This window comes from Phascolarctos cinereus, unplaced genomic scaffold, assembly GCF_003287225.1.
Source record: "Phascolarctos cinereus isolate Bilbo 61053 unplaced genomic scaffold, phaCin_HiC Scaffold_2;HRSCAF=192, whole genome shotgun sequence".
NCBI lineage: Eukaryota > Metazoa > Chordata > Mammalia > Diprotodontia > Phascolarctidae > Phascolarctos > Phascolarctos cinereus.
This window is the reverse complement of record NW_027555625.1, coordinates 256,966,348-256,989,772: the sequence shown is the minus strand read 5'-3', so window position 1 is coordinate 256,989,772 and position 23,425 is coordinate 256,966,348. Positions and strand designations below refer to the sequence as shown.

The following is a 23,425-nucleotide window of genomic DNA, read 5'->3' as shown; positions in this document are numbered from 1 at the left end:
CAACTTTTCCCATCCACTGCGTTCTAGCCAGGGCTAGAACCCATAAACCCAAGCACATTAAATTCCCTCAAACTGTAAGAGGTTAGAGTGGCCATCCTGATCTCCCTACCTCTAGAGGCCTGATATATACATTCCCAGAACCTTACTGCCTTTCAGTCTAGGACAGCAGTTCTTAACCTGGAGCCCATGAATTTATCTTAAAAAATATTCCAATAACTTTATTTCAATATAACCAATTTCATTTGCAATCCTATGTATTTCATTTTATGCATTAAAAACACTATTCTGAGAATAGGTTTATAGTTTTTACCAGATTTCCAGAAGGGTCCAGGACACAAAAAAGTTTTAGAACTCCTGGTTTAGGGTATTTCTAAGCACTACTGGGCAGTGGATTTCCCTCCAGTTCTAGGAGAAATACTTAAACTTAGCTTAAAACTCTGGCTCTGGATAAGTCTTAAGGCCAAGTCCTCTCATCTGGAAATGCTCAGGGGTGTATCAGGCATGTGGTAGTTTCAGGGGCCTTTGTTTTAGTGGCAAAGGAAGGTAGTGACTGCTGGGGGGAAAGATTCTACTGAGCAGCCTCTCCCCTTGAGTTACCCCAAATAGAAGGACTGGTAGCTGAAAATGAGTAGAAGGCTTTCAACTCTCAGCCTCTTCTAAGCCTAATGTTACTCTTGTTAAAGGGATGCTGGAATTGATGGAGCCTTCTGATTAGAATTCCAAGCTCAACATTAATGAATTACATCTAACAGGGATTCTTAACCTGGAATACATGAACTTTACAAAAAAATCTTTTTGGTAGCTGTATTTAATTATATTTGTAATTATATAAATTTTCAATTAAAAATATTATTCTGTGAAGGAGTCCATAGACTTCACCAGACTGTCAGAGGGATCCAGGACATACAAAAAAGGGGGAAAGCCCCAATCTAGAACAGAAAGCTTAACCAACTCAGATATGAATTTTGAACATAGCACAATTCTGGAGGAGGCTGGGCTGAAATTTCCCTGCTACTAACTATGGCAAATTTGTTTAAATAAATGAATAGCAAAAATGATACAGGATATAAAAGTTGATTTCAGGTAACGAAAATAATAGGTCACATTGCTATGGCACTTTCAGATTTCTACAGTGCTTTTCTCATAACAATCCTGTGATGTTGGTAGTATAAGTATTCTTATTATTTTATAGATGGAAATTATCATAGAAAGGGAGATTATCATTTTATAGAGGAAACTGAGGCTGAGAGGTGTAAATGGTCTTGCCCTTGTTCACTTAGCTATTAAGTATCAGGGCTGGGATTGGAACCCAGGCTCTCAACTCCATGTCCAGGGTTCTAGTTTCTACCAGAAGCCCCCATTTCCAAAGCAACAATTGATACGCAAATTGCTGATTGGTTATAAAAGGTCAAGCATGGGCCTGTATTGGCCAACATTCTTCAAAGAGAATTTTCATTGATTGTTCCTTCCCTGATCTGGTCTTAGTGCAAAGTGAGTGAGTATGCTCTTCTGTCTGGTGTAAGTCTAGGGTAAGAGAATGCCCCTCACTGCTGTATCAAAAGTATTGAGTGGGGCTCGAGCGTCATTATTATTAATGCCCAAGGACCACAGTGTTAACATCTGGGCTTTTTTTTTTTTATTTTTACAGTTATCTTTGGAAAAGGAGCCCTTTAAGGGAGTTTGGTTTAGGGGAAAAACTTAAACAACCCTGGAATGAGAGTTGGCAGACCTGGGTTCCAGTTCTGATTTTGCCTTAGCCCTTTGAACTAGCTGTAAGACACTGAGTAAGTCGCTTTTCTGTGTACCTCAGTTTCCTTACTATGAAATGGGGATAGTAACCCCTGCTTTCCAGAGCACTGATTTGAGTATCAATCTCAGTCCCTGGTCTTTATTTGAATATTATTTTCTTTTCAGGGGTACCCTTTAGTTCAGGGTCCCAAATATCTCTATCCTCTTCTGCTGTAGCCCAACCCAACCAGAAAGGGAGGGGCTGGTTGGGGAGGCACCAGTCAGTGGAGGGAGCTGGCATGTTCCTAACATGCTTGTGTGCTCTGAGTCGGGCTCGACTCTCTGTGGGGAGCAGAATTACCTTGCAAATATCCAAGGTTTACACGATTCATCACATCACTGGCTGTTAAATTTGCTACATCCTCTACAGAACACACAGAAAGAGGTACAGACATAAACAAAGAGAGAAAGAGAAAGATCAGCAAGCGGCGATTGGGCAAGTATCAGAGACGGAGGAAGGCTCCGCAGCTTGGACCAGCGCGTGGAGGGGGAAAGGAAGTAGAGGAGAAAAAAAATAACAAGGCTAGAAGGCAGACCAATGCGCGCGCCCAGGTTGCTGGGTGTATCAGATGCCCCAGATGCCCCAGCAGCCTGAGAATGAGAACGCAGCCAGGAGAGGATAGCCCACCGGAACAAGATTCCAAGGGCGCTAACACGCGGGAGTTAAAGGATGACGTCCAAGTACTTCTTGTTCCTTCCTAAGAACCTACTGCCATTTAAGACCTTCACGCTTGGGGCTGCTTTCATTGTGAAGGGAGCCAAACTGGATTTCTCATGCAGGTTCCCATACTGCAGAGCTGGCCTGTGGCTGAGCTGGGCCATTGGTCAAGGTTACCTTTGAAATTCTATCTCTCATTGCCCCTTTCCCCTGTCCTCCATTAAATTCCATCCCCCAGGTCTCTTGGAAAATGTCCAGTGAGCTAATTCACACTAATGTATGAGTGATTGATAATAGCTCAATCTCATTACCTTTCCCAGAGGTAACATTTAATAGCAGAAAATACCTTAAGTACTAGGGGCACTCTTGCACAATGATTATAGGGCTGGAGGTAGAGTCAGGATGACCTGGATTCAAATCCTGCTTCTGACACTTAACCAGCTGTGTGACCATGGGTTTAGCTCAACCTTTCTAAGACTCAGTTTCCTCATCTGTAAAATGGGTTGGACTAGATGGTCTTTGAGGTATGGTGTTTTTATTTGGAGGTGAGTAGCTGAAGAGTGTAATCAAGGACCTTGTGTTGGCTCTGAGAGTTTGGGTTCCATGAACATGCATAAAGCTGGATTCAAGTCTTTATTTTCCATGAAGTGTGTGTGTGTGTGTGTGTGTGTGTGTGTGTGTGTATGTGTGACAGAAAGAATATTATTTAGGAGTAGTGTGAAAGTTCTGGCTCTGTAGGTAGGGTTCCTTTCTCCTTCTCCCCAAAACTTTCCCCTGCTCACTCAAATGTGATTGTGATTTGTTTCTAAAAATTCTTATTCTGAATTGGCTTTGGAGGTAGCAGAGATTCCAGGATTCAAGATTCATAGTATGTTCTATAATATAGTATGAAATATAGTAATATAATAGAGTATGGAGGCTCATATTTAACGACCCAAGAGATACAAATAATAATACACACAATTACAAACCAAAAATTTTCAATTATTTGCCATTGGTGGAAAAGGGAATAGAGAAGTAGTTAGACCACAATACTGGATCAAAAAATCATTTTAGTTACCTTTGAAAGGCAGCATAGTGCAGGGGAAAAAAGAGTGGATTGGGAATCAGAGGATCTGTATTCAAATTCTATGCTGTCTACTACAGAAGCAGCTAATGTTACAGTGAATAGAACGTTGGGCCTGGAGTCAAAAAGACCTCAGTTCCAAGATAGCCTTAGAAACTTACTAGCTGTGTGGTCCTGGGTAAGTCACTTAACCTCTGTCTGCCTAAGTTTCCTCAACTGTAAAATGGGGATAATAATAACACCTACCTCTCAGGGTTGTTGTGAGGACCAAATGGGATAATATTTGTAAAGTGCTTAACAGAGTTCCCAGTACATAATAGGAGTTTAATAAATGCTTATTCCCCTTCCCTTCCTTCCTCTTTTCCTCCTACCCCTCATGATACCTGTGTGACCTATGGTAAATCACATCACTTCCCCTGTTCCCAGTTTTCTCATCTGTAAAATCAGGGTCTTGAAATTTATGATCTCCATAATCTCTTCCATTTCTACATTCCATGATCTTATGATCTCATGAATAGGTCTTTGTATTTTAATATGTGCACATATGATACTCTGGGGATACCATACCATTTAAGGTAAACGTTAAAGTTATATTGTGAAAACCAGCCTTGAGAAAAACTGAAAAGCTCTCTGCTTTCCTCATTCTATCCACCTGCTCCTTACTCATTGTTTCTTCTTATTTCATATGAGAGGCAGACATTACCATCTAGGGCAGCTAGGTGGCACAGTGGATAGAGTGCCTGGCTTGGAGTCAGGAAGACCTGAGTTTAAATTTGACCTCAGACACTTATCGGCTGTATGACCCTGGGGCAAGTCACTTAACCTCTGTTTGCCTCAGTTTCCCCTTTAAGTAAAATTGGGATAATAAAAACATCTACCTCTCAGGGTTGTTTTGAGGATCAAATGAGATTAATATTTGTAAAGTGCTTAGCTCAATGTCTCCCACATAGTAGGTGCTATATAAATGTAAGCTATTATTAAATGATTGTCAGCGATGCTAGTCCTGGCCTTTCTCTTTCTCCACTTGCTGCAATGTGGTCCTTGAGTTGGGGGCTAGTAAGGGTTCTGGTTTTTAAAGTGTCTTGCTGGGCCTTGTATCTACATGGGTTAGATGGGGAGTGGTGTCATCCTCATGTACTTGCTCAAAGAATTATGCTCACCCTTAAGAACTTGACCATGAGATTTTCTGAGGATAATGCAGAGGCAATTATGTTTAAAAAAAACCCAACCAAAAAGCAACAACAGAAGAGAGGAGAGAGGAGCTGGGAGGATGAGTTCATGCTTCTGCTGCCCCACCCTAACTTCCAAGTGGAGGTCTGTTCCTGATAATTTTGGTCTTTAAAGGCTGCAGAGATGTGACCTTGTGGTTTCCTGCTCTGAAGATCAGCCTCATGGCAGACAGACAGACACACACACACACACACACACACACACACACACACACACACACACGAAATGAAAGACTCGAGCTCCCAAGTGGCCCATTCAGGCCCCTCAGATTGATGTAACATGATCCCACCCAAACTATTTGAGCTTATCTACCCCTTTTCCCCAACTCACACCCTTCACTTTGGTCTCCTGTGCTTTCCCCTAGACATCCCACTCAACTTGGCCTCCACATCACAGTTCACTGCTCTCTGGGACAGAGCAGAGGGTGATGCAGGACCAGACTGGGAACCGGGAGGTTGGTTTCCTTCTCCTGGATCTGCCACTAACTTACTCTTTGACCTTCTCTTGACCTCAGTTTCATCATCTGTTAAATGAGGAGGGCAGGTTAGATGGTCTCTAAGGTGAGCAGCTGTGGAAACACATAAATAGCAGGATGCGTGTCTTTAAAAAGAAAAATGCAAGAAAATCAAGGACTAGGGACTTCAGCACAACTTAGAGGTGGACTTCAGGCCAAATTCAGGATGGATTCCTGGCTTGACACTGTGCACCCTGGGACTTATACTTGTCTGAACCCTAAGGTCTAACTCCAAAACAGAGACCTCCCCACCCTGCCCAGAGATATACCCTCATCATACAGGAGGGGAGGGGAAGGAGGCTCATGGGGTGGGGTGGGTTGGGGGGGGCGCATCTCTAGCACAGCTGTGGAAAAATGTTCCTTGGTTAAGACCACACGTGTGCTAAGTCACAGATACTCTCCTTCTCCCCAGCTGCTATAAAATGAGGAGATTCTCCCCAGATCCTGGAGACGCGTTAACTCCTCAAGGCCCAGGGTGCTTAACGGAATGTGGTCAGACGTCTCCTTTCTCACCTTCCACTTACCATAGCCTGTGGTGGGGAGTCCGAGGTGTTTCATTCGGTTTTTGACGAGCTCAGACAGCTCCTGCCGTTCTGAACGCCTATAGAGGCTAAGGCGCTGCTGGTTGATCCACTCAGCTGTCTTGCTTGTGTTCTTGTGACCTTTGCGACTGAGGCGGCGGGCCCACTGCATGCTCTTACGCCGGAGGAGGGGGTGATCGGACTGGTCGCTGGCGCAGGAGTTGCGGTGAGGGCGGTGGTGGCTGGTTCCACTCCCGGACCTACTACCCCAGGGCTCCTTTACATCCTTGGTGTCCTCACAGTCCTCCACATTAACGGAGATTTGGGACTGGAGAAACCAATGAAAATTGGTAAGGTAAGGGGGAGAGGCAGCAGGACAAAGTAGGAAAAAAACACGGAAGTAGGAGCTTGAAGATCTGGGCTCTCATCCCAGCTCTGGCGCTATGCCGTGAGTCATTTCTCTACTCTTCTTCTTAGTGGCCCTATTCTGAGAGCAACATTTGCAGCTTGAATAGTCTACTTTTTTGAATATGATCTATTTCCAAACTATGCCTGATGTTGGAGGACTAGCTGAGCTAAATCACCATCAAGTTGAAGGCAGGGTATTGAATATTTTGACAATAGTAACTCTCCCAAAACGTTGATGTCCTGTGTTAATAGGGAGGGGGAGGGGCTACCTACACCGATGAAATCACAGATGTTTGAATTAGGGTTAATGGCAGATGTTGGATAACTAGAGAAACACTTGTACATAACATTTAGTATTTGTGCCACAGAATGATAGAGAAATATATTTAATTCAGCACATTATTGTAAACTGTCCTCTAAGAAATTGGTTTCATTTGCTCTCTGTCTTCTTCACCTCGTTGTCCCAAGTACACCATAGGCAGAGAACGTGATCCTTCCTCTTACTGTCCCCACTGTGCCTCTAACCCAGGGACGGGGCTGTGGGGAGCTCAGTAAGTACTTGAGTGGACTTTGAATGACTGGAATTTTGTTCTTTCATTGCAGTAAGAAAGCAGAATAGAGTTAAAAAGAAGCAAGACACCCGGTTCTTTGGCCACACCACTTCATGTAGCAAATCTCTAAGAACATCTTTTGTCCTCCCTGCTGCCCCAGCCTGAGCCAGAGCCCAAAGGATCTGTGCCAAAGCATAGCATCTTTATCTGTATCAGTTCATGCAACCTGGGACTTTATGGCTCAGGTAGGATTTTCTATAATGATTGTGAGGTACCAAATTGGCTTTTTAAAAAATTCAGTTAACGTTTTAAGGGCAAATATTACTCACCTGGGCTCTGAGGTCATGAGGCTGTACAAAAGAAAATTACATGCAGTTTGGGTTAATTCAGAATGTATCACCAGTCTTCCAGACTCTGCTTGCCCCCCGGCTAGGCCCTAAGTCTTAGGCCACGGTCCACAAGAAAGCAGGGGCTCACACCCTCTGAACTGAACACTATAGAAAATCCTTAGAATCAGATAATCTGATTTCTCTGATAATTACACCAGCTGGCAACACAGGGGCTTAGAACCAGACTCTCGGTGCAAGCCCATTGCGCGCTGAAGTTGATCCAAGATCTCAGGGGATCAGCTTGGCATTCTCTAAAAGGAATGCCTCTTTCACCTGCTGTGTGGCGCCATATTTCTTAGCTGTTCTACTGTGTATCACCAGGGGCACACTGGCTCTTGATGCTGTAGCAAATTAGCATCTAAATACTGTGTTCACAGCAGGATGGCACACCAGGGATTAAAGAAAAAAACCCACGGGTAAATTAAAAGAGAAAAGCCAAAGAACAGAAGAGTAGAGCTGGCAAATGCAGAGATGCTTGTGGCTTTGTAGTTCCCAAGGGTTGTGGAAAGAGTTACAAACCGGAAGCGAGGGACTTGGATTATATCCTTGGATTTGCGACTAACTTTTTGGGTTTCCCTGGGCAAACTCCTTCTACAGTCTAAGCCTCAGCTCAGCCATCTGTTAAATACATTGGATTAGATGGTCTCTGAGGTTATTTCCAGTTCTGATATCGTAGGTACCCATAAGAACTAAACTGAATTTCTCAACAGTGAAATTCCCAGCAGCACTGATGGGAAGGCTCCTCCCCTGGGACATTATGAGAGTGAGTCATGTGAGTTGACAAATTCTGGCGGTGGCCCATTAGTAAACTGCAGGGCTTGGTTCCATTCCCTACCTCTGATGTGGAAAACATGTGAGACTCTGTCCTATAGATGCCAATGGGGATCTCAGCACTGGATGAGCAGAGCTTCTGAAAGAGGCGGCCGTAAGTCCGAATCCAGAGGTCATCATCTGTGATCTTCATCTGGGGCAAGAAAAAGTCTTTTAGGAAGGGACTGAGCACTGAGACTGGCAAGCCTTTAAGGAGCTCTTAAAAAATCGAATAACATGCGAACTTTTTAGTCTGTTCCTCAAAGTCCTTGTTCACAGTTTAGATGTAATCTACTTTTCTCATCTTAGTGCACATTACACCCTTTATTAGAGCCTAACCTTGATTATTTGGTATTCCCCAAACATATCCTGTGCTTTTCTTCCTATATACCTTTTTCTTACATTATTCCCTATCCCTAGATTGCCACCATCTTCAAATCCAACATCTCATTCAATGCTCAGGCCAAATTACATTCTAATTCAAACATTGGTTAAATACCTTGGATGTGCAAGGTACTATGCTTGGTGCTAGGGGTGCTAGATACAATCTAGACCTTACTCCTAAGAAGCTTACATTCTTTTTTTTTTTTTTTTACAAATTCCTTCTAATTATTTATTTTATTAAGAAGTTTTTAACTTAAAAAAATTAGGAGCAAAAGACATATACACAAATGATTGAGGTACAAGGGAGAGGTCCAGGCAAAGTGCTATGAAATTTGAGGGATGGGAAGAGATCACTTTAATTTGGGCCAATGGTTGTTAGGAAAGGCAAGGTGATGGCACAAGTTAGATCTTAAAGAAAGGGAAGGACTTCGACAAATGGAAATTTGAGAGGTGCATTGTGGTGGTAAATTGGGGAAGGTAATCCATTCCAGGTGAGTGGGATCATATAAAAATGGCATGGGTATAGCACACTAGAGGAGGGGGATATAGTATGATCTAGTTTGGTTGCAAGGTAGAGTGGCTGGAAGGAGAGTAGTCTGAAATAAGCTAGACATTTTTTTGTGTTATTTCAAAGGCGATGGGGAGCCAGTGAAGATTTTTTAAGCAAAGCAGTGGCAGGATTCTAGGAAGATTACTTGGGCAGCAGTGTGAAGACACTGGAGAAGAGATAAACTGGAGACTGGAAGACCATTCAGGCAGGGTACTCTTCACTGAAGAGCGTCACTCAGTGGCTGGATGATCACTTGTTGGATAGGCCATAGTAGGGATTCCTTTTGCGTATAGGTTAGACCAGGAGACTGCTGAAGTCTCTGTCAACTCTCATACTCTTTGATTCTGTAATTTTGCCATCACAGTAGACCATAGATGGGGGCTTGAACTAGGGTGGCTACTGTAGGAATGGAAGGGGACCAGATGATGGAGATATTTCTAAAGTAGAATTGCCTTAACATCTATTTTGTACCTCAAACTCAACAAACCTAAAACCCAATTCATCATCTGCACCCCTTTTCCCCCCATCTGGGTTTTTTCTCCCAGCTTGCCTATTTCTGTTGATGACACAACCAACCTGTCAGTCACTCTGGTTTGACATCTTGGAATCCTCCTGTACCCCCACCTCCTACACCTAATTAATTGCTGAATCCTGTTGATTCTCCTTTCAAGTCTCTCACATCTACCCCTTCCTTTCTACATCTTCTGATCCTACTCTAGTTCAGTCTCTTATCACCTTGAATTTAGACTGTGGCGATAGCTTCCTGATTGATGTATTTTATACATTTAAAAACATAATTCTGAGGTGGGGTCTGATGGCTTCACCAGACTGCCAAAAAGGTCCAACTCATAAAAAGGGTCAAGAACCCATGATCTAGAGCTGAAGGGACCTCAGAGGCTATGTTATCCCATAGTCCAACCCCCTCATTTTACAGATGATACTGAAGTCCAGGTGATTCACCCATGGTCATACAGGTGGTAAAGGCAACAGATGGGATTTGAATCCAGGTTCTCTGACTCCAAATTCAATGAATGCTTTTTCCATTGTACTATCATGCTGCCTCTCTGAGAATCAAAGATGATGCCAATGTCAAGAGCCTGAGTGAGTAGGAGGATGGAAATGCTATTACCAGATATAGAGGTTAGAGGTTGGGAGGGCAGATTTTAGTAGGGGAGGAGACAATGAGGTTGGTTTTGGACCTCTTGAATTTGAAGCATTGTTCCAGGACCTCTAAGTGGAGTATCTAGGAGGTCAATGGAAATATAGAAGAAACTATCACTTACAGCACAGAGATATCCTGATCCTGGGGTTGTGTCAAGACCCAGCAATAATCTTGTAATTGAGATCATGTAGTCCTTCACAAATGACTAGGAGAAGATGAGGAAAGGATAGAGAGAAAGCAAGAATTGAGTAAAATGGCACAGATAACTATGTATACAGATACCCTTCCCATCAAACACATATATCTAGACTGTCATCTGTAAGGCCTGTCATCCAACAGACTGTTGCATATGTGAACATACACACATACACACATGAACATCCATAGGAATGATAATGATCTGAGCTTGGCCCCAGAGAAGAGTTGAGAAAATGCGCTTCTCCCTTTTTTGCAGAAGTGGGAGCCTTTGCAGGTGAAATTTTGGATATATTGTCAGATGCAGTTGATGTTGGTTGGTGTTTTATACTGCTTCCTCCCACCCTTCCTTTTAACTTTTTTTTAGTCACAATAGATGGCTTATGGGATGGGGGGAAATGATACACTTGAAAATGAATGCAATGTAAAGACAGAAGGTGTCAGTAACTTTTTTTATAAAAGGACATACATAACACACACACACACACACACACACACACACGAGATTTCCCCCCACCCAGACAAATCCCACAAGGCAAAACTCTTTCCCTTTGCTTTCTCTTTGCTCTTCTACTGACTGTTCATGGCTGCCCAGACCTCATGGGGCAGCAGAGTTATGATGAACTGCCAGCAAGGGGAGTCCTTCTTTTTTGCCTTTCCTTTAGTCCTCCCTTGACCTGAGACTAGACCCCACAGGGTGGCCAGTTGGGAATAACAACATGGCTGTTCATACCGCTTGGATGAGCTGGAAATCACCAACTACTAATCTTTCAGAGAGACAAAGTACCACCAGCTTTACCATCTGCCCTCCTTCTACATCCTAAAGTTTTCTAAGACTTTCTATTAGCCCTGTTGATATGAGTTCCAGACCCCTAGCTGACCTGCCCTAAAGACTACTGCCATTAGGACTTTTGGGTCTTTTTATCTAACCTATTCACTGAATTCTTTTATATGGATTATCTCCCCCAGTTAGAGCAGGGATCATCTAGTTTTGTATCTTCTGTGTTAACTACAGTCCTTGGCACATAATAATCACTTAATAAATGCTTTTTTATTTCATTTCATTTCATTGCACTTCATTTCATTCATTCCTACATTAACATCTATGCACGGAGTCTACCTCATCCCCAAAACACATATCAAGAGACTGTCACATTTGGACACATACGTACTTAGCCACCATTGAATATACATACTGTTGTATGCATGGACAGACATACACAGACTTTCTGCAGTGTACCCCTTCCTTCCCTTAGTTCACACACAACACACAGAATGCACAAACACACAGAATCCCTCTCTTATCCAGGAGAAGCGCTTTGAGTCATCCACTTTGTCTGGGTGCAAATCTCACCAGTGCCTCACCTGATAGAGCAAGGTATCCAGCATGCTAATACTGAAAACTCTGCCTGCTGCAAATGGAAGGCGAAACATGAATGCCAGATTGGAGCCATTCTCTCTCTCCCTCTGTAGCAAAGAACAGAACATAAAGTTTAGGCATTATTTAGAGGGAAAGAATCAGAAAATCATAGCAGTGGGGTCCCCATGAAACACCAAGGTTTGGTTACACCAAAGGGAAATCTTCTAGGAAAAAGCCCACACACTTGATGGCAATAATTAAGTTGTTCATTAAATTTTTCCTGGACTCCTTCAAGAATCCTCTGAAAGATCTAATCTCCTGATAATCCCATCTTGTCTTTCTTAAGGTTCTTCCTAGCTTCCAAGATGGAACTGACAATAGCAGGATATAGAACAAATTGGGCTTTTCACAGAAACTTGAGATTAAAACCCAGGGGCCTGGCCAGCACAAACCGTACCTTTTCCAGTTTGGAAAGAGCCAATGAATAGCTGTCTTTGGCCCGGAACTGCATGAACCTCATATTTGATGGGTGAGTCAATTCAGTTATGATACTGAGACTTGGGAACAACCTAGAGAAAAAAGAGAGACAAGAAGGGAGGATAACTGTTAGGAAGGAGAGTTGTCAAGGCCTGGAGATAAGAGGAAGGTTTCCCCAATATATAGCTGCCTTAGAAAGGGAGGTCCAACCTGCAGGCAGGAGTAGAAACTTGGCTTATAGAGTTTTAGAACTGGAAGGGAATAGATATCATTTAGTATAATATTCTCATTTTTCAGGTGTTCAGACTAAAAGACACCCAGAAAGGGAAATTAACTTGTCTCATGTTTTGTGTCCCCCTTGAAATGTGGCATGTGAAAATGAAAGTAAGACTGAAGGTTGGACAAGATGGTCTCTTCTCTAGCTCAACAATCTATAAAATCTTGATGTAATCCAATCAGGGTGGAGGACAACAGAAAGAACATTAGATTGAGTCATGGGATCTTGGTATAAATCCTGGCTTTGTTAGGGTATTACGTATGTGACCTTGGGAAAGTCAATTTTTCCTGTTTGTAAATAATGGTAATGTAAATAATGAAACTAGATCAGAGAGGTCACACACATGGCCCATAAGCCAGATATGGCCCACAATACTCTTGAGCATGGCACAAACCAAACTAAAATATAATTGGGAAATATGTAACATAATAAATAAAAATACAGTAACACATAGATAATCTTAATATGTGTTTTTCTAAGTCAACATGTGGCTTACAGGAGTCCTTTTGTATGGTTATGTTGCTTCCATTTTTTCTGTTTAAGTTTGACACCACTATACTAGATGATCTCTAAGGTTCCTCTAGTTGTCTATCCATCTATCAATGTAATCTTGGACATATTCTTCTACCAAATCCCATTAACATAGATGGATTTATCAGGTTAGCCACTTGTCATTTTAGAGGGAACAGAGCACTGCAAGAATGAGATCTTGGCAAGTTTCAGTGGAGGAGAGGAAGACATGATGGCTCCAGACCAGGGAGGGCAGTACTAGGATCACAATATGTCCTCTCCAGACAGTGAATAAATAGTGTCTCATCTTCTCCCCATACTCACCGGAACATAGTCTGCACATTTACGATGGTCTTGGCATCTGCCATGTAATCCTCCTCGGCACTCATGGTGCTCTCCTTGTCCACGACCACCAGGTTATCGGCGTATATGATACCACATTGTAGTAGGCTATCCAGGCTAAGAGAGACCCAATATATCACATAGAGAGAGTGTTGGAGAAATGAGACCAGAAAAGACTGAGACCCTGGTGGGAACTAGGCTGGAATGCACACTGAGGAGAGATACTGAAGGGCTGGATGGAAGCTGAGAAGCTTGAAGAGAACAGGAGTTGTGAAGAAAGCCTGAGAGGATATGGGCTGGACAGGGACTGATGGGTGAGCTCAGGGGAGGGATCTACCACACACCAACATATCATGCCACAAAACTTGAGAGAAGGCACCTTTCAGACCTCTTTCTCAGAAAATTTTGAAGCCTGAGAATTCAGCCACCATCCTATTTCCTTTTCCATCCATGGGAGATGTTCCTATGTGGCTATGGGAAGTTTGGATATGATCCACATTTTCTCCCATGGCTTCTAGGGGCAAGTAAGGAGGAGGGAAAGTTTGGGTTTGAATTGCTTCTCTTTCCTCCAATCTACCACAACCCTCAACATTAGCCCTAATTAGCATCTGATTGACTTCCCTATGGGATAAAAGCCAAGGGAATAAAAAGTGGATAAGAGGAAATAGAAGAAGCAAAGAAGAAGTGAAATTAGGAGGACAGGAGGAAAGGGAAAGTAACTAGGGAGGAGTTTAATCCTGTAATTCTTGGTTATTTCTAAGATATTCTGGCATGGGGCTAGAGAAGGCATGGTGGCTCACTTCCACTCCCCACTATGAAGCCCTTCTCTTTTCTCTACCTAACACAAAACAGTTTGACCCTTGAACTGACTCTTACTTGTCAACTGAGCCTTCCATATAGTAGACCATAGGGAAACAGCAGATGGCTTCAAGGAAGTGGTGATCTGGCCTGTGGGGACACAAACACCAAAGGTCAGGGAGGAAATAAGCTCAAAGTCCTAAAGCTAAGCCTGGTGCAGTTATTGGCCCCAAGGTTTCTCTGGTCCTGGACATTTTTATCTAATGTGCAACTCTGGGTGATCTTGGCTTAAGTGGCACCAGGGAGAGAAGGAGGCTATGGTAGCCAACATCTAAAGGGAGCTGGACTATTCCTTGGACTTTCCCTTCTGTCTTATCCCCAAATATGCCTAACTTAGGCAGGAGCTGCCATAATTAGACATAATCTACAATCATCCCAATTGGTCACTCAGACTTAGTGAATTATATTCTAGGGACATGTAAATTCACCTTTGAAGACTGGCCAAGATCCCCTGGGGGTAACTATTCTGTTTGGGAAGGAAAGAATAAAGGCAATGTACACTTGTGGAGACAGTACTGGCTTTGAACCATAGTACTGTAGAATTTCTGAGTTAAATGAGGTTATCTAGTTAGTCAGAGGTCATATAGCTCATTCCTGAGCCAAGTCTCAGACAGGTGCTCATGTAGCCTTTGTTTAAAGACTCCTCTTGGTTTAAAGGGTAGAGGTGGGGTGAAGGGACCACTGCTGTCCAAAGCAGTCCATTCCACTTTTGGATAGTTCTAATATCAGGATGATTTTCTTTACACAAAGACTAAACCTGCATCTCAGCAATGTCTAACCCAGGGTGGGGAACCTGCAACCTTGAGGCCCTTCTAGGTCCTCAAGTGTAGCCCTTTGACTGAATCCAAACTTCACAGAACAACCTCCCTTAATAAAAGGATTTGTTTTGTAAAACTTGGACTCAGTCAAAAGGCCTCACTCAAGGACCTAGAAGGTCACATGTGGCCTCAAGGCCACAGGTTCCCCACCTCTGGTCTAGCCAGTTTCTAGCTCTGCCTTCTGGCACCACGTAGAATGAGTTGAATTCCTCTTCCACACAACAGTCGTTCAAAAACTCAAAGGCCAGCGTTGAGTTCTGTCTCAGGTCCTTTCTTCTCCAAGTAAAGTATTCTAATTTCTTCAGCTGATCCTTGAATGGTATGGTCTTTAGTCCCCTCACTAACCTGGTCACATTCAGCTGATTGGTCTCTAGCTTCCTAAAGTATGCCACCCAGAACTAAAAATAACTCTCAATATGTGGTTAGAATAGGATAGAAGACAGCAGAACACTGCCCTTGTTCTAGATACCAAACCTCTCAATGTGGTCCACATTAGGGTTGTTTTGTGGTTTTGTTTCTTGCTCCCATATCGTACTGTTGACTGAAAATGAGTCCACTAAAATGCCGTTGTTTCTTTTTTTTTTCTTTTCTTTTAACAGGAATGGCTCTCTAGCTATACCTCCCTGATCTTGTACTTATAAGGTTGATTTTTTGAACCTGAGTGTAGGATTTTGCATTTGTCTTTGTGGACTTTTACCTAATTAGATTTGGCTTATTGTTTTGCCTATTGAGATCTTTTTGGATCTTGATTTTATCATTCCACAAAGTAGCTGTTTCAGCATTGTGTCATCTACAAATTTGACAAACCTGCCATCGATGCTTTCATCTATGCTGTAGATAAAAATGTTAAGCAGTAAAGCGCTAAGGACAGATTCCTGAGGCACTACACGAGAAGCCTGCTTTCTAGTTGACATTGAGCAATTACAGGCTATTTTTGGGCTCCAATTATTCAACCCATTGAGAATCTACCTAGCTGGACTCATCTTGTCTTCATCTCTCCATCGTATGTAAGATAATAACAGGAAGAGACTTTGCTGAATATTATTAAATGACTTCCACATTTTCTCCTGATCTACCAGTATAATAACTCTCATTATGAAGGAAATTAGTTTCGTCTATTTTAAAATAAATTTCTTGGTACCTTTTGTTTTGACATCACAGTAATTTCTACATATACTCTCTTTGACCAGGATCTCCCCCCCTTCCCTGTGAGCATTCCATTATAATAAGGACAAAGTAGAACCAACTGACATACTGTACTGGACTTTTGCTAGATGAAGTCATTCTGGTTCCTAGCAACTAATTTCTTCTCCTACCAAATGCTCATAAACGCTACTTTTAATAATAAATTCTAAAATCTGACTAAGAATCGAAGTTAAAGTCACCTGCTTATAGTTTGTGGATTCTACCCTCTTCCCTGTTTAAAAAAAATTGGGATAACATTTGCCTTTCTATGTCCCTCTGCTATTATCCACAGCCTTTTGGAGCTTGGAGGACATCATGGTGAAGTGAAAAGGTGCTAGACTGAGCATTAGGGTTCAAATTTTGTATCTAAAATTTGCTAGCTGTGTAGCTGTGAGCACGTCATTTTAACTGTCTGGGTTGCAGTTTCTTCATTTGTAAAATGTGCATAAAAATACCTAGAATCCTCACCTCATGGGATTGTTGTGAGGATCAAATAAGACAAAGAAGGAAGAAAGGAAATAAGCATTTATTAAGCACCTAATATATATACCAGCCACTGTATAATATTAACTAGTATGTGCCAGACACTTTATACATATCATCTCATTTGTAAATATTATTTTATTTGATCTTCACAACACCCCTGTTGTAGGTACTATTATTATCTACATTTCATTATTACCTCCAATTTTACAGGTGGAGAAACTGGGGCAGACAGGTTCCATGACTTGCCCATGGTCACACAGCTAGTAAGTGTCTGAATCCAGATTTGAACTCAGGTCTTCCTGACTCCAGGCCCAGTGCTCTATCCACTGTGTTATCTATTTGTATATAAAGCACTTAGCAACCCTTCAAGCATGGTATTAATGTCACCACCATCACTGACAGTTGTGGGGCCATCACATCCACTGTTTCTTTCAGTGCCTTGGCTCATTCAAGCCTGGTGACTTGAACTCATCAAGACTACTCTTGAAGGTGAGAGCTAGAAGACAGCATGTAGTAGAATGGATTCTCAGGTGGCTGAATGACTGGCCCCCAAAGGAGCCTTGAATGTCTCCGTGTCAGCCTGAAGGGAGGTCTGTAGTACAGGGCCTATATCTGTTTCCTCACTATCTCTTTATGGGTTTCGTCTCCCTGTCAGCTATTTTTGCTCTGTCCTTCCCAAGGCCAAGATCATTCTCTTTGGCAGGGAAAACAGAAGCAAAAGAAAAAGGTTGATTAGTTTTGCTTTCTCTCCAGTGTTGATTATCAGTTTCTCACATATCCTGAGCAATCGTACTCCTTTTTGGAACCTCCCTCTGTCTCCCCCACAATGTAGTTTTCTTGAAAAGCCCCTTTTGTGGTCCTTAGTCTTCACTGAGAGGCAGTATGGCATAATGGATAGAGACCTGGCCTCAAAGAAAGGAAGAATCCGGTTCAAGTCTTCTTTCTGGTCATATGGGTGACCCCAGGCAAGCCACTTAACCTCTTAAAGCTCTAGGCAACTCTCTAAGACCAAAAGTTGTGGAGAAAGGACTGACCTGCATTGGCAGGAGTTTAGCTGAGAGTTTCCTCTATCAATGAGATCTTAGCTCTAGTCTGGATCTCTGTGGTTCACAACTATCTCAGATCATCTTGAGCTCTAGCATCCCTGACACTTAGTACCTTCACAATGTTTTATATTCATCTTCTACTAGCCTTTTCAACATTTGCAGTGACAAGGAGCTCACTATCCCCTAGACTAGCTGCTTTTCCATCTCCAAATGAACCATTTCTAGGCCTATTATCTTTGCTTTATTCCCTGGCCGTAGAACTGACCCCCTAACTAGCCTATCTAGTTAAAACAAGGTTTAGGAAGGCCTGGCATGGCTTGATCCATCCCCATTCCACCTCTGGAAACCCAATCCAGAGCTTATGCCCTGTTGATGAAAAGGCAGATAGGGAGAGTCAAGAATGCTATATTAATAAATCATCCCATTATAACATTGTCAGAAGGCTTTTTCTAGAATTGTTGAAGAATGATTAGTATTTCAAAAGTCAGAAAAAGGGAGAGGAGTTCAATTTAAGTTGTATTGAGGGGATGGGAGTGTAGGACATGTGTAGGCAATGGGAGATAATCGCCAATGACAAAATGTCTTAGCTCTGCTGACATGGCCGGGGAGGGGGAGGGCTGAATTCATAGTGCTGGGCCACTCCATTTTACCTGGGGTAGATCAACCAAACTCAATCCTGCCTTAGTCAAAGCCAGAAAAGCCCAGCCAGTATTAGTGGGTCCTTCCTTTTTTGGCTCGTTACACAAAAGGAACAGCTTGTCAGGGGACTTACTTGTTGTCCAGAAGCAAAACTATTGGATTTAGCTCTTTCCTAGATCTGTAATAGGCCCGGAGTGGAACAATGAAATTATACAGCCCATTTCCAGCAGTCTCTGCAGAAACTATGATCAATTTGTTCTTAAAGCCATAGGCCTTAGCGTCTTCATAACTGTTGTGCTTGCAGCCCTGGGATGGAGATAAGATCCAGAGAACAGATCCTGTCAATCAGAGTTTCTGTTATGCCTCTATGCCAGAGGACAGATAGAGTCAGTCAACATGTTGGCTACTGTCCTGCACAAAAATAGCACCCTGGGAATTAATATATAGACAGTCAATGTTCTATTTGTAACTTATGTGGTGATAACATCTGGAGAACAGACAGAGGTGCTCAAAGTTTCATTCACTTTTCTATTATGGGATGCCATGTTACATTCTAGAAAAGAAACAGATCTTTGTCTAGATCATTGCCCATTTTGGGAAAAACGCAAACCTTTGGACTAGTACTGGCTTTCTAAAAGGGATTGTGTGTGTGTGTATGTGTGTGTTACTGTGGAGTAGAGACCATTCTATTGAAGAAAACAAAATACATGGGCTGGCAAAGGGTCTTGAGTACATGGGATATGAGAATGAGCTGGCCTGGAGAAGACTGTGAGGTGATGATAGCTGTCAAAAGCAGTTGAAGAACTGTCATGTGGAAGAGGGATTAGCTTTGTTCTTTTTGACTCCGGTGGGCAGAAACAGCAGCAGTGGGTGGAAACTGTAAAGTGGCAAATTGAAGGTTGGTGTCAGGAAAAAAACTTTCTACCAATGGGTTACCCTTAGAGGTGATGGGTTCCCCCTCCTTGGGGGAATTTGCTTGGAAGTCTTCAAACAAGGCTAAATATGTGTCAGGTATGTTAAAGTGGGGATTCCTTTCATGTAGATTTTCATTGGCTGGTGAGCCCCTCCATTAGATTTTAAGCTTCTTGAGAGGACAGACTCTTTGCCTCTTTTTGTATCTCCAGGGCTTAGCACAGTGCCTGGAACTTAATAAATGTCCATTAACTGACTGTATGGTCTCTGAGGTCCTTTCTAACTTTTAAACTCTGTAATTCTATATAACAACAACAATATTAACTCACACGTGTGCTTTTGTACCTGAAGGTTTATGAAGTTCCTTATGTACATTCCTTCAGTATTTCAAGATCTCTGTTTTTGTCCGTGTGGACATTTCTCCACTGACACAGATCACAAGCCCTCTACAACTTAGTAGATGTGATAGCTAATTCTGTGGCCAATCTGGGTATGAGCTTCTCTGAACTTAGCAAGATTGGTCCTTGGATGACAGATATCTGTCATTGGGCTCATGCTCACAATCTTCTAAGTTTAGTTGCACCTGCCAAACCCTGTGCTGCACTGGCATGGCCTTTGAGGGGCCCCTTCCATACCATGATGAGGCAATGGGCTGGGACTATAGGGGAGGTTGCATGCACTATCTTATGCACATGTACTTATGTACTTGGCTTTAGACTATGCACCCAAATAATGTACACGTATGACATCCTGGGAATTCACAACACTTAAGGCAAACAAACAAAGCCCCATTCTGAAGACCTATCAAAGAAGGTATCCTGAATTATGTGCAAAATTCTCCCTGGCTGTCACTTTTATAACAAGGACAAACAATATCACCTTCAGAACAGAGAATAGAAACACAGTGGGTGCCGACTCCATAGAGTTGGGTAACTAACTGAATGCATGACCCTGGGGCAGAAAGTGATCTTATATAATGTAAAATGAAGACTAACCAGCTCAATCCTGCCATAAAGCCATAAGGCTTTAGCCAATATTAGTGGGTCACATCTTTTATCTTCTTACAGGAAGGAAACAGATTGGGCGTGTACTTACTTGTAATCCAACCTTTTGCGGGCTTAGGGAGTTAATGAAATATGTTTGTTTTAATTACCTCCTGCTGAGTGACTGGCCATGGAGAGTGTTAGAGACGTCAGATAGTGTCAACAGGTGATATTATTAGGTCCTCTTGAGCCTTGGACTGAAGGAGTCTTACCTGATGCCCTCTTACCTTATCTAATCTCAGGCAGCAGAAAGGGGCTTTCACAGGGAGCAGATGGCACAGAGTAGGAGAGCTTCCAATATATGGTGAGTTGGGAGGGTAGCCTTTTACATACCTGGAACAGAGGAAGTCCAGTTTCAGGTATCAAATATATTATTTTCTTACTCTATTACATTACTCAGAGATTGGATGTCAGCTGTTTATTGAGCAACTATGTGCCTGGCCAGCCCCATATTGGTTGGTCCCTTCCTACCTTTACGGTTTTCTTATACACTATGGCCATCCGTGAACTCTGCGAGTCAGCCACATGGTTCTGCCCATGTTACACTCCATTTCCATTCTGTTGCTTTGACTGGTTGTATGCTATGGCTGCCATGCATCCCCTTCTCATGTCCACTTCTTGGAATTTCTGGCACCCCTCAAGATTTAGTTCAAGCACCACATTCTACAGTAAATCTTTCCTGATTCCTCCCAACTGTTAAGGCATGTCCTCTCAAAATTATTTTATATATTTATACATGTACATGTTATTTCTCCCGTTAGCCTGTAAACTCCCTGAGGCCAGGACCTGGGCATATTTAGTCCAAGAAATATGCCTATTTTATTTTTGTATTATATCCCCAGTACCTGTCACATAACAGGCATCTTCTAAATGCCTGCTGATTGGCTGATTGATATGACATTGTCCCTGCTCTCAAGGAGAATTGGTTCTAATAGATTCAGAGATATTTGGAATTTGAGAGTCAGAAGAGACCCCAGAGATCATTTGATGTAGTTTAGAAGACCCATGATCTGTAAAACAATGAAAGGATATTACAAAGTAGCAAATCCAGTATAAGACTATGTATTTCAGACAAAGAGTTACATAACCTCTCTGGGCCTCAGTTTCCTCATCTATAAAATTAGGGGGTTGGAGGGAATGGACTCTTTGATTCTTCTCAGCCCCAAGACTCTTATTCTATAAGTGCTGCAGGAATTCTGAGAAGGTTAGAAATGATTATGGAGTAGGCAGGGAAGGCTTGATTCTTTCTGAAGGAATTGAGGTGGGCTCGAAAGAGGGGCAGATTTAAAGAAGTAGAGAAGACAGGGCATTCATTTCAAGAAGAAAGATGGGATCTCATATGGCCTGTGTTTGGTGGAATGGGGACAAGCAGACCTGACAGTAGTGGAGGGTTTATGCTGGAGAGTGGCAGAAAATAAGGCTTCCAGGGACCCATGCCTGGGAGCTGGAAGGCAGGGCAAGAATCGAAAAGGACTTGGCTCACTTTGCACATCTAAAACCAAACTGTGGGCCCAAGTAGCCACAAGAGGGCATGCCAACATCATAGAACAGCTTTGGTCCCTGGTAGAGACTGCTGGGAAAATCAAAGGTGGTTCTTTTTTTTTTTTTTTAAATGGATGCTAAGTAATGATGCAAAGAGGAGGGGGAGGAAGGAAGCAGAATTCCCCACTTTTCTGGTGTCTGACTCAATCTAGTGGGAACAGGGGGAACACTCTTTTCTATTCTTTCTTTGGTTGGGAGTTGGCTGGGGGACTAGAGGGAATTGGAAAAGGGATGGCTGGCTGGCAAACCCTTGTTTAACCTTTAAAAATTCAGTAGACCAGTGCAGGAAGGGGCACAGATGTGAGTGAACTCAAGAGAAGCTCTTGAAGGCTGGGACCTTATCTCTCCCACAGCACCAGTGGGTGCACCTGAGGCTCAGTGAAGACTGATGCATTTGAATGGAACACAAAGGAAAGTGGATTCTTGTATATCCATCTAGCTAAACTCTTCCTTCCTTTAGGCAGTAGCTCCAGTCCCACACCTTTCCTGAAATTGGCCTTAGCTCCTCAAGCCCATACTGATCTCTCAATTTTCTGAAATCCTCTAGTCAACAAGTACACTTAACTCTACCTGTCCCTCCCACTTACTCTTGTCCTTGTTACATTATGACTCTGTGGCTGCCCATCTGGGAGGTCTTGCCCAAGTTACTGCCTCTCCTTGGGTCTCAGTTTATTTTTCTGTCAAATGAAGGGATTGAACTAGATGGTTCTCTTGTCTCTATAGCCATAGCAATAGCAATGATTCACATTTTGGCTGTAGTTTAAGGCCTTTAAATGCTTTCCTCCCAGAAATCTTGCTAAGTCAGCATCACAAGTAATATTATCCCCATTTTAAAGATGGGGAGTGATGAAATGGCTCCATGGTGTCCTCATGAGATTTTTCTGAATCCAAATTGGGAACTCTTTCTACTATGCCAAATTTCCACTAGACAAGGAATTCTTTGTGGGCAGGAATAACATCTTCTGTTTTGTCTTCCTAAGTAATGGTATAAGGCTGGGCATGTATCAGATACTCCACAATTGCTTGTTAATTAAATTAGAATAAATATAACAAAAGTGAAAGTTTGTGGTCATTATAAATAGCTGCCCAAATAATCTTTCTTAAGGATAGGTCTGGCCATGTTACTCTCCTCCTGGAGAATCTTCAGTGGCTCCCCATTGCCTGTAGGATAAAATATGAACTCTTCATTTAAACTCTTCATTTTGGTATTGAAAGATCTTCACTGTCTAGCTTCAGCCTACCTTTTCAGACTTATTTCACATTACTGTCCTGCCCACACTCTGTTCCAGACAAACATAGCATTTGCTGTTCCCCTAAACTTGACATGCCACCTCTCACTTCTGTATCTTTGCACAGGCTACCTCATACCTGAAAATACTTCCACATCACTTCCATCTTTTAGAAAGCTTAGCTTTCTTTACAGCTTACAAATATTTTTCAGAAATATAAGTCACAAATATTTTTCAACTAATGACAGAGTTATCATTTTCCTGGCAGGGAAAGACAAGAACAAATTCATGAATAAAGGTCCCAGATACAATTCTGATGGTGAGGCTAATAATTTGTTTGTTTTAAGCAGGAACACCTGTGGTGTGACCATGAGTCAATGAAGATGTGTTTGAATTTCTTACATCTTGCATTTTCCAGCAGGAACCCTGACTCAGCCAGCACTTTCTTTTTGCTGACTCTTATAATCAAAACACA

The 23,425-nt window shown here is 42.5% G+C and overlaps 1 protein-coding gene across 1 annotated transcript in view; it reads right to left on the bottom strand.

Annotated features, from left to right (window-relative positions):
• Window positions 1–23,425, bottom strand: part of KCNT1 (potassium sodium-activated channel subfamily T member 1) — a 94,935-nt gene that overhangs the window by 14,143 nt on the left and 57,367 nt on the right. Inside the window, exons 19-28 of the mRNA XM_078149167.1 lie at window positions 20,407–20,512; window positions 18,358–18,530; window positions 14,069–14,140; window positions 13,175–13,309; window positions 12,044–12,155; window positions 11,592–11,693; window positions 10,153–10,236; window positions 7,961–8,089; window positions 7,066–7,086; window positions 5,781–6,105 (exon numbers count right to left, since the gene is read on the bottom strand). Of these exons, the coding sequence (XP_078005293.1) occupies window positions 5,781–6,105; window positions 7,066–7,086; window positions 7,961–8,089; window positions 10,153–10,236; window positions 11,592–11,693; window positions 12,044–12,155; window positions 13,175–13,309; window positions 14,069–14,140; window positions 18,358–18,530; window positions 20,407–20,512 (1,259 nt within the window). The remainder of the gene's footprint in view (window positions 1–5,780; window positions 6,106–7,065; window positions 7,087–7,960; window positions 8,090–10,152; window positions 10,237–11,591; window positions 11,694–12,043; window positions 12,156–13,174; window positions 13,310–14,068; window positions 14,141–18,357; window positions 18,531–20,406; window positions 20,513–23,425) is intronic.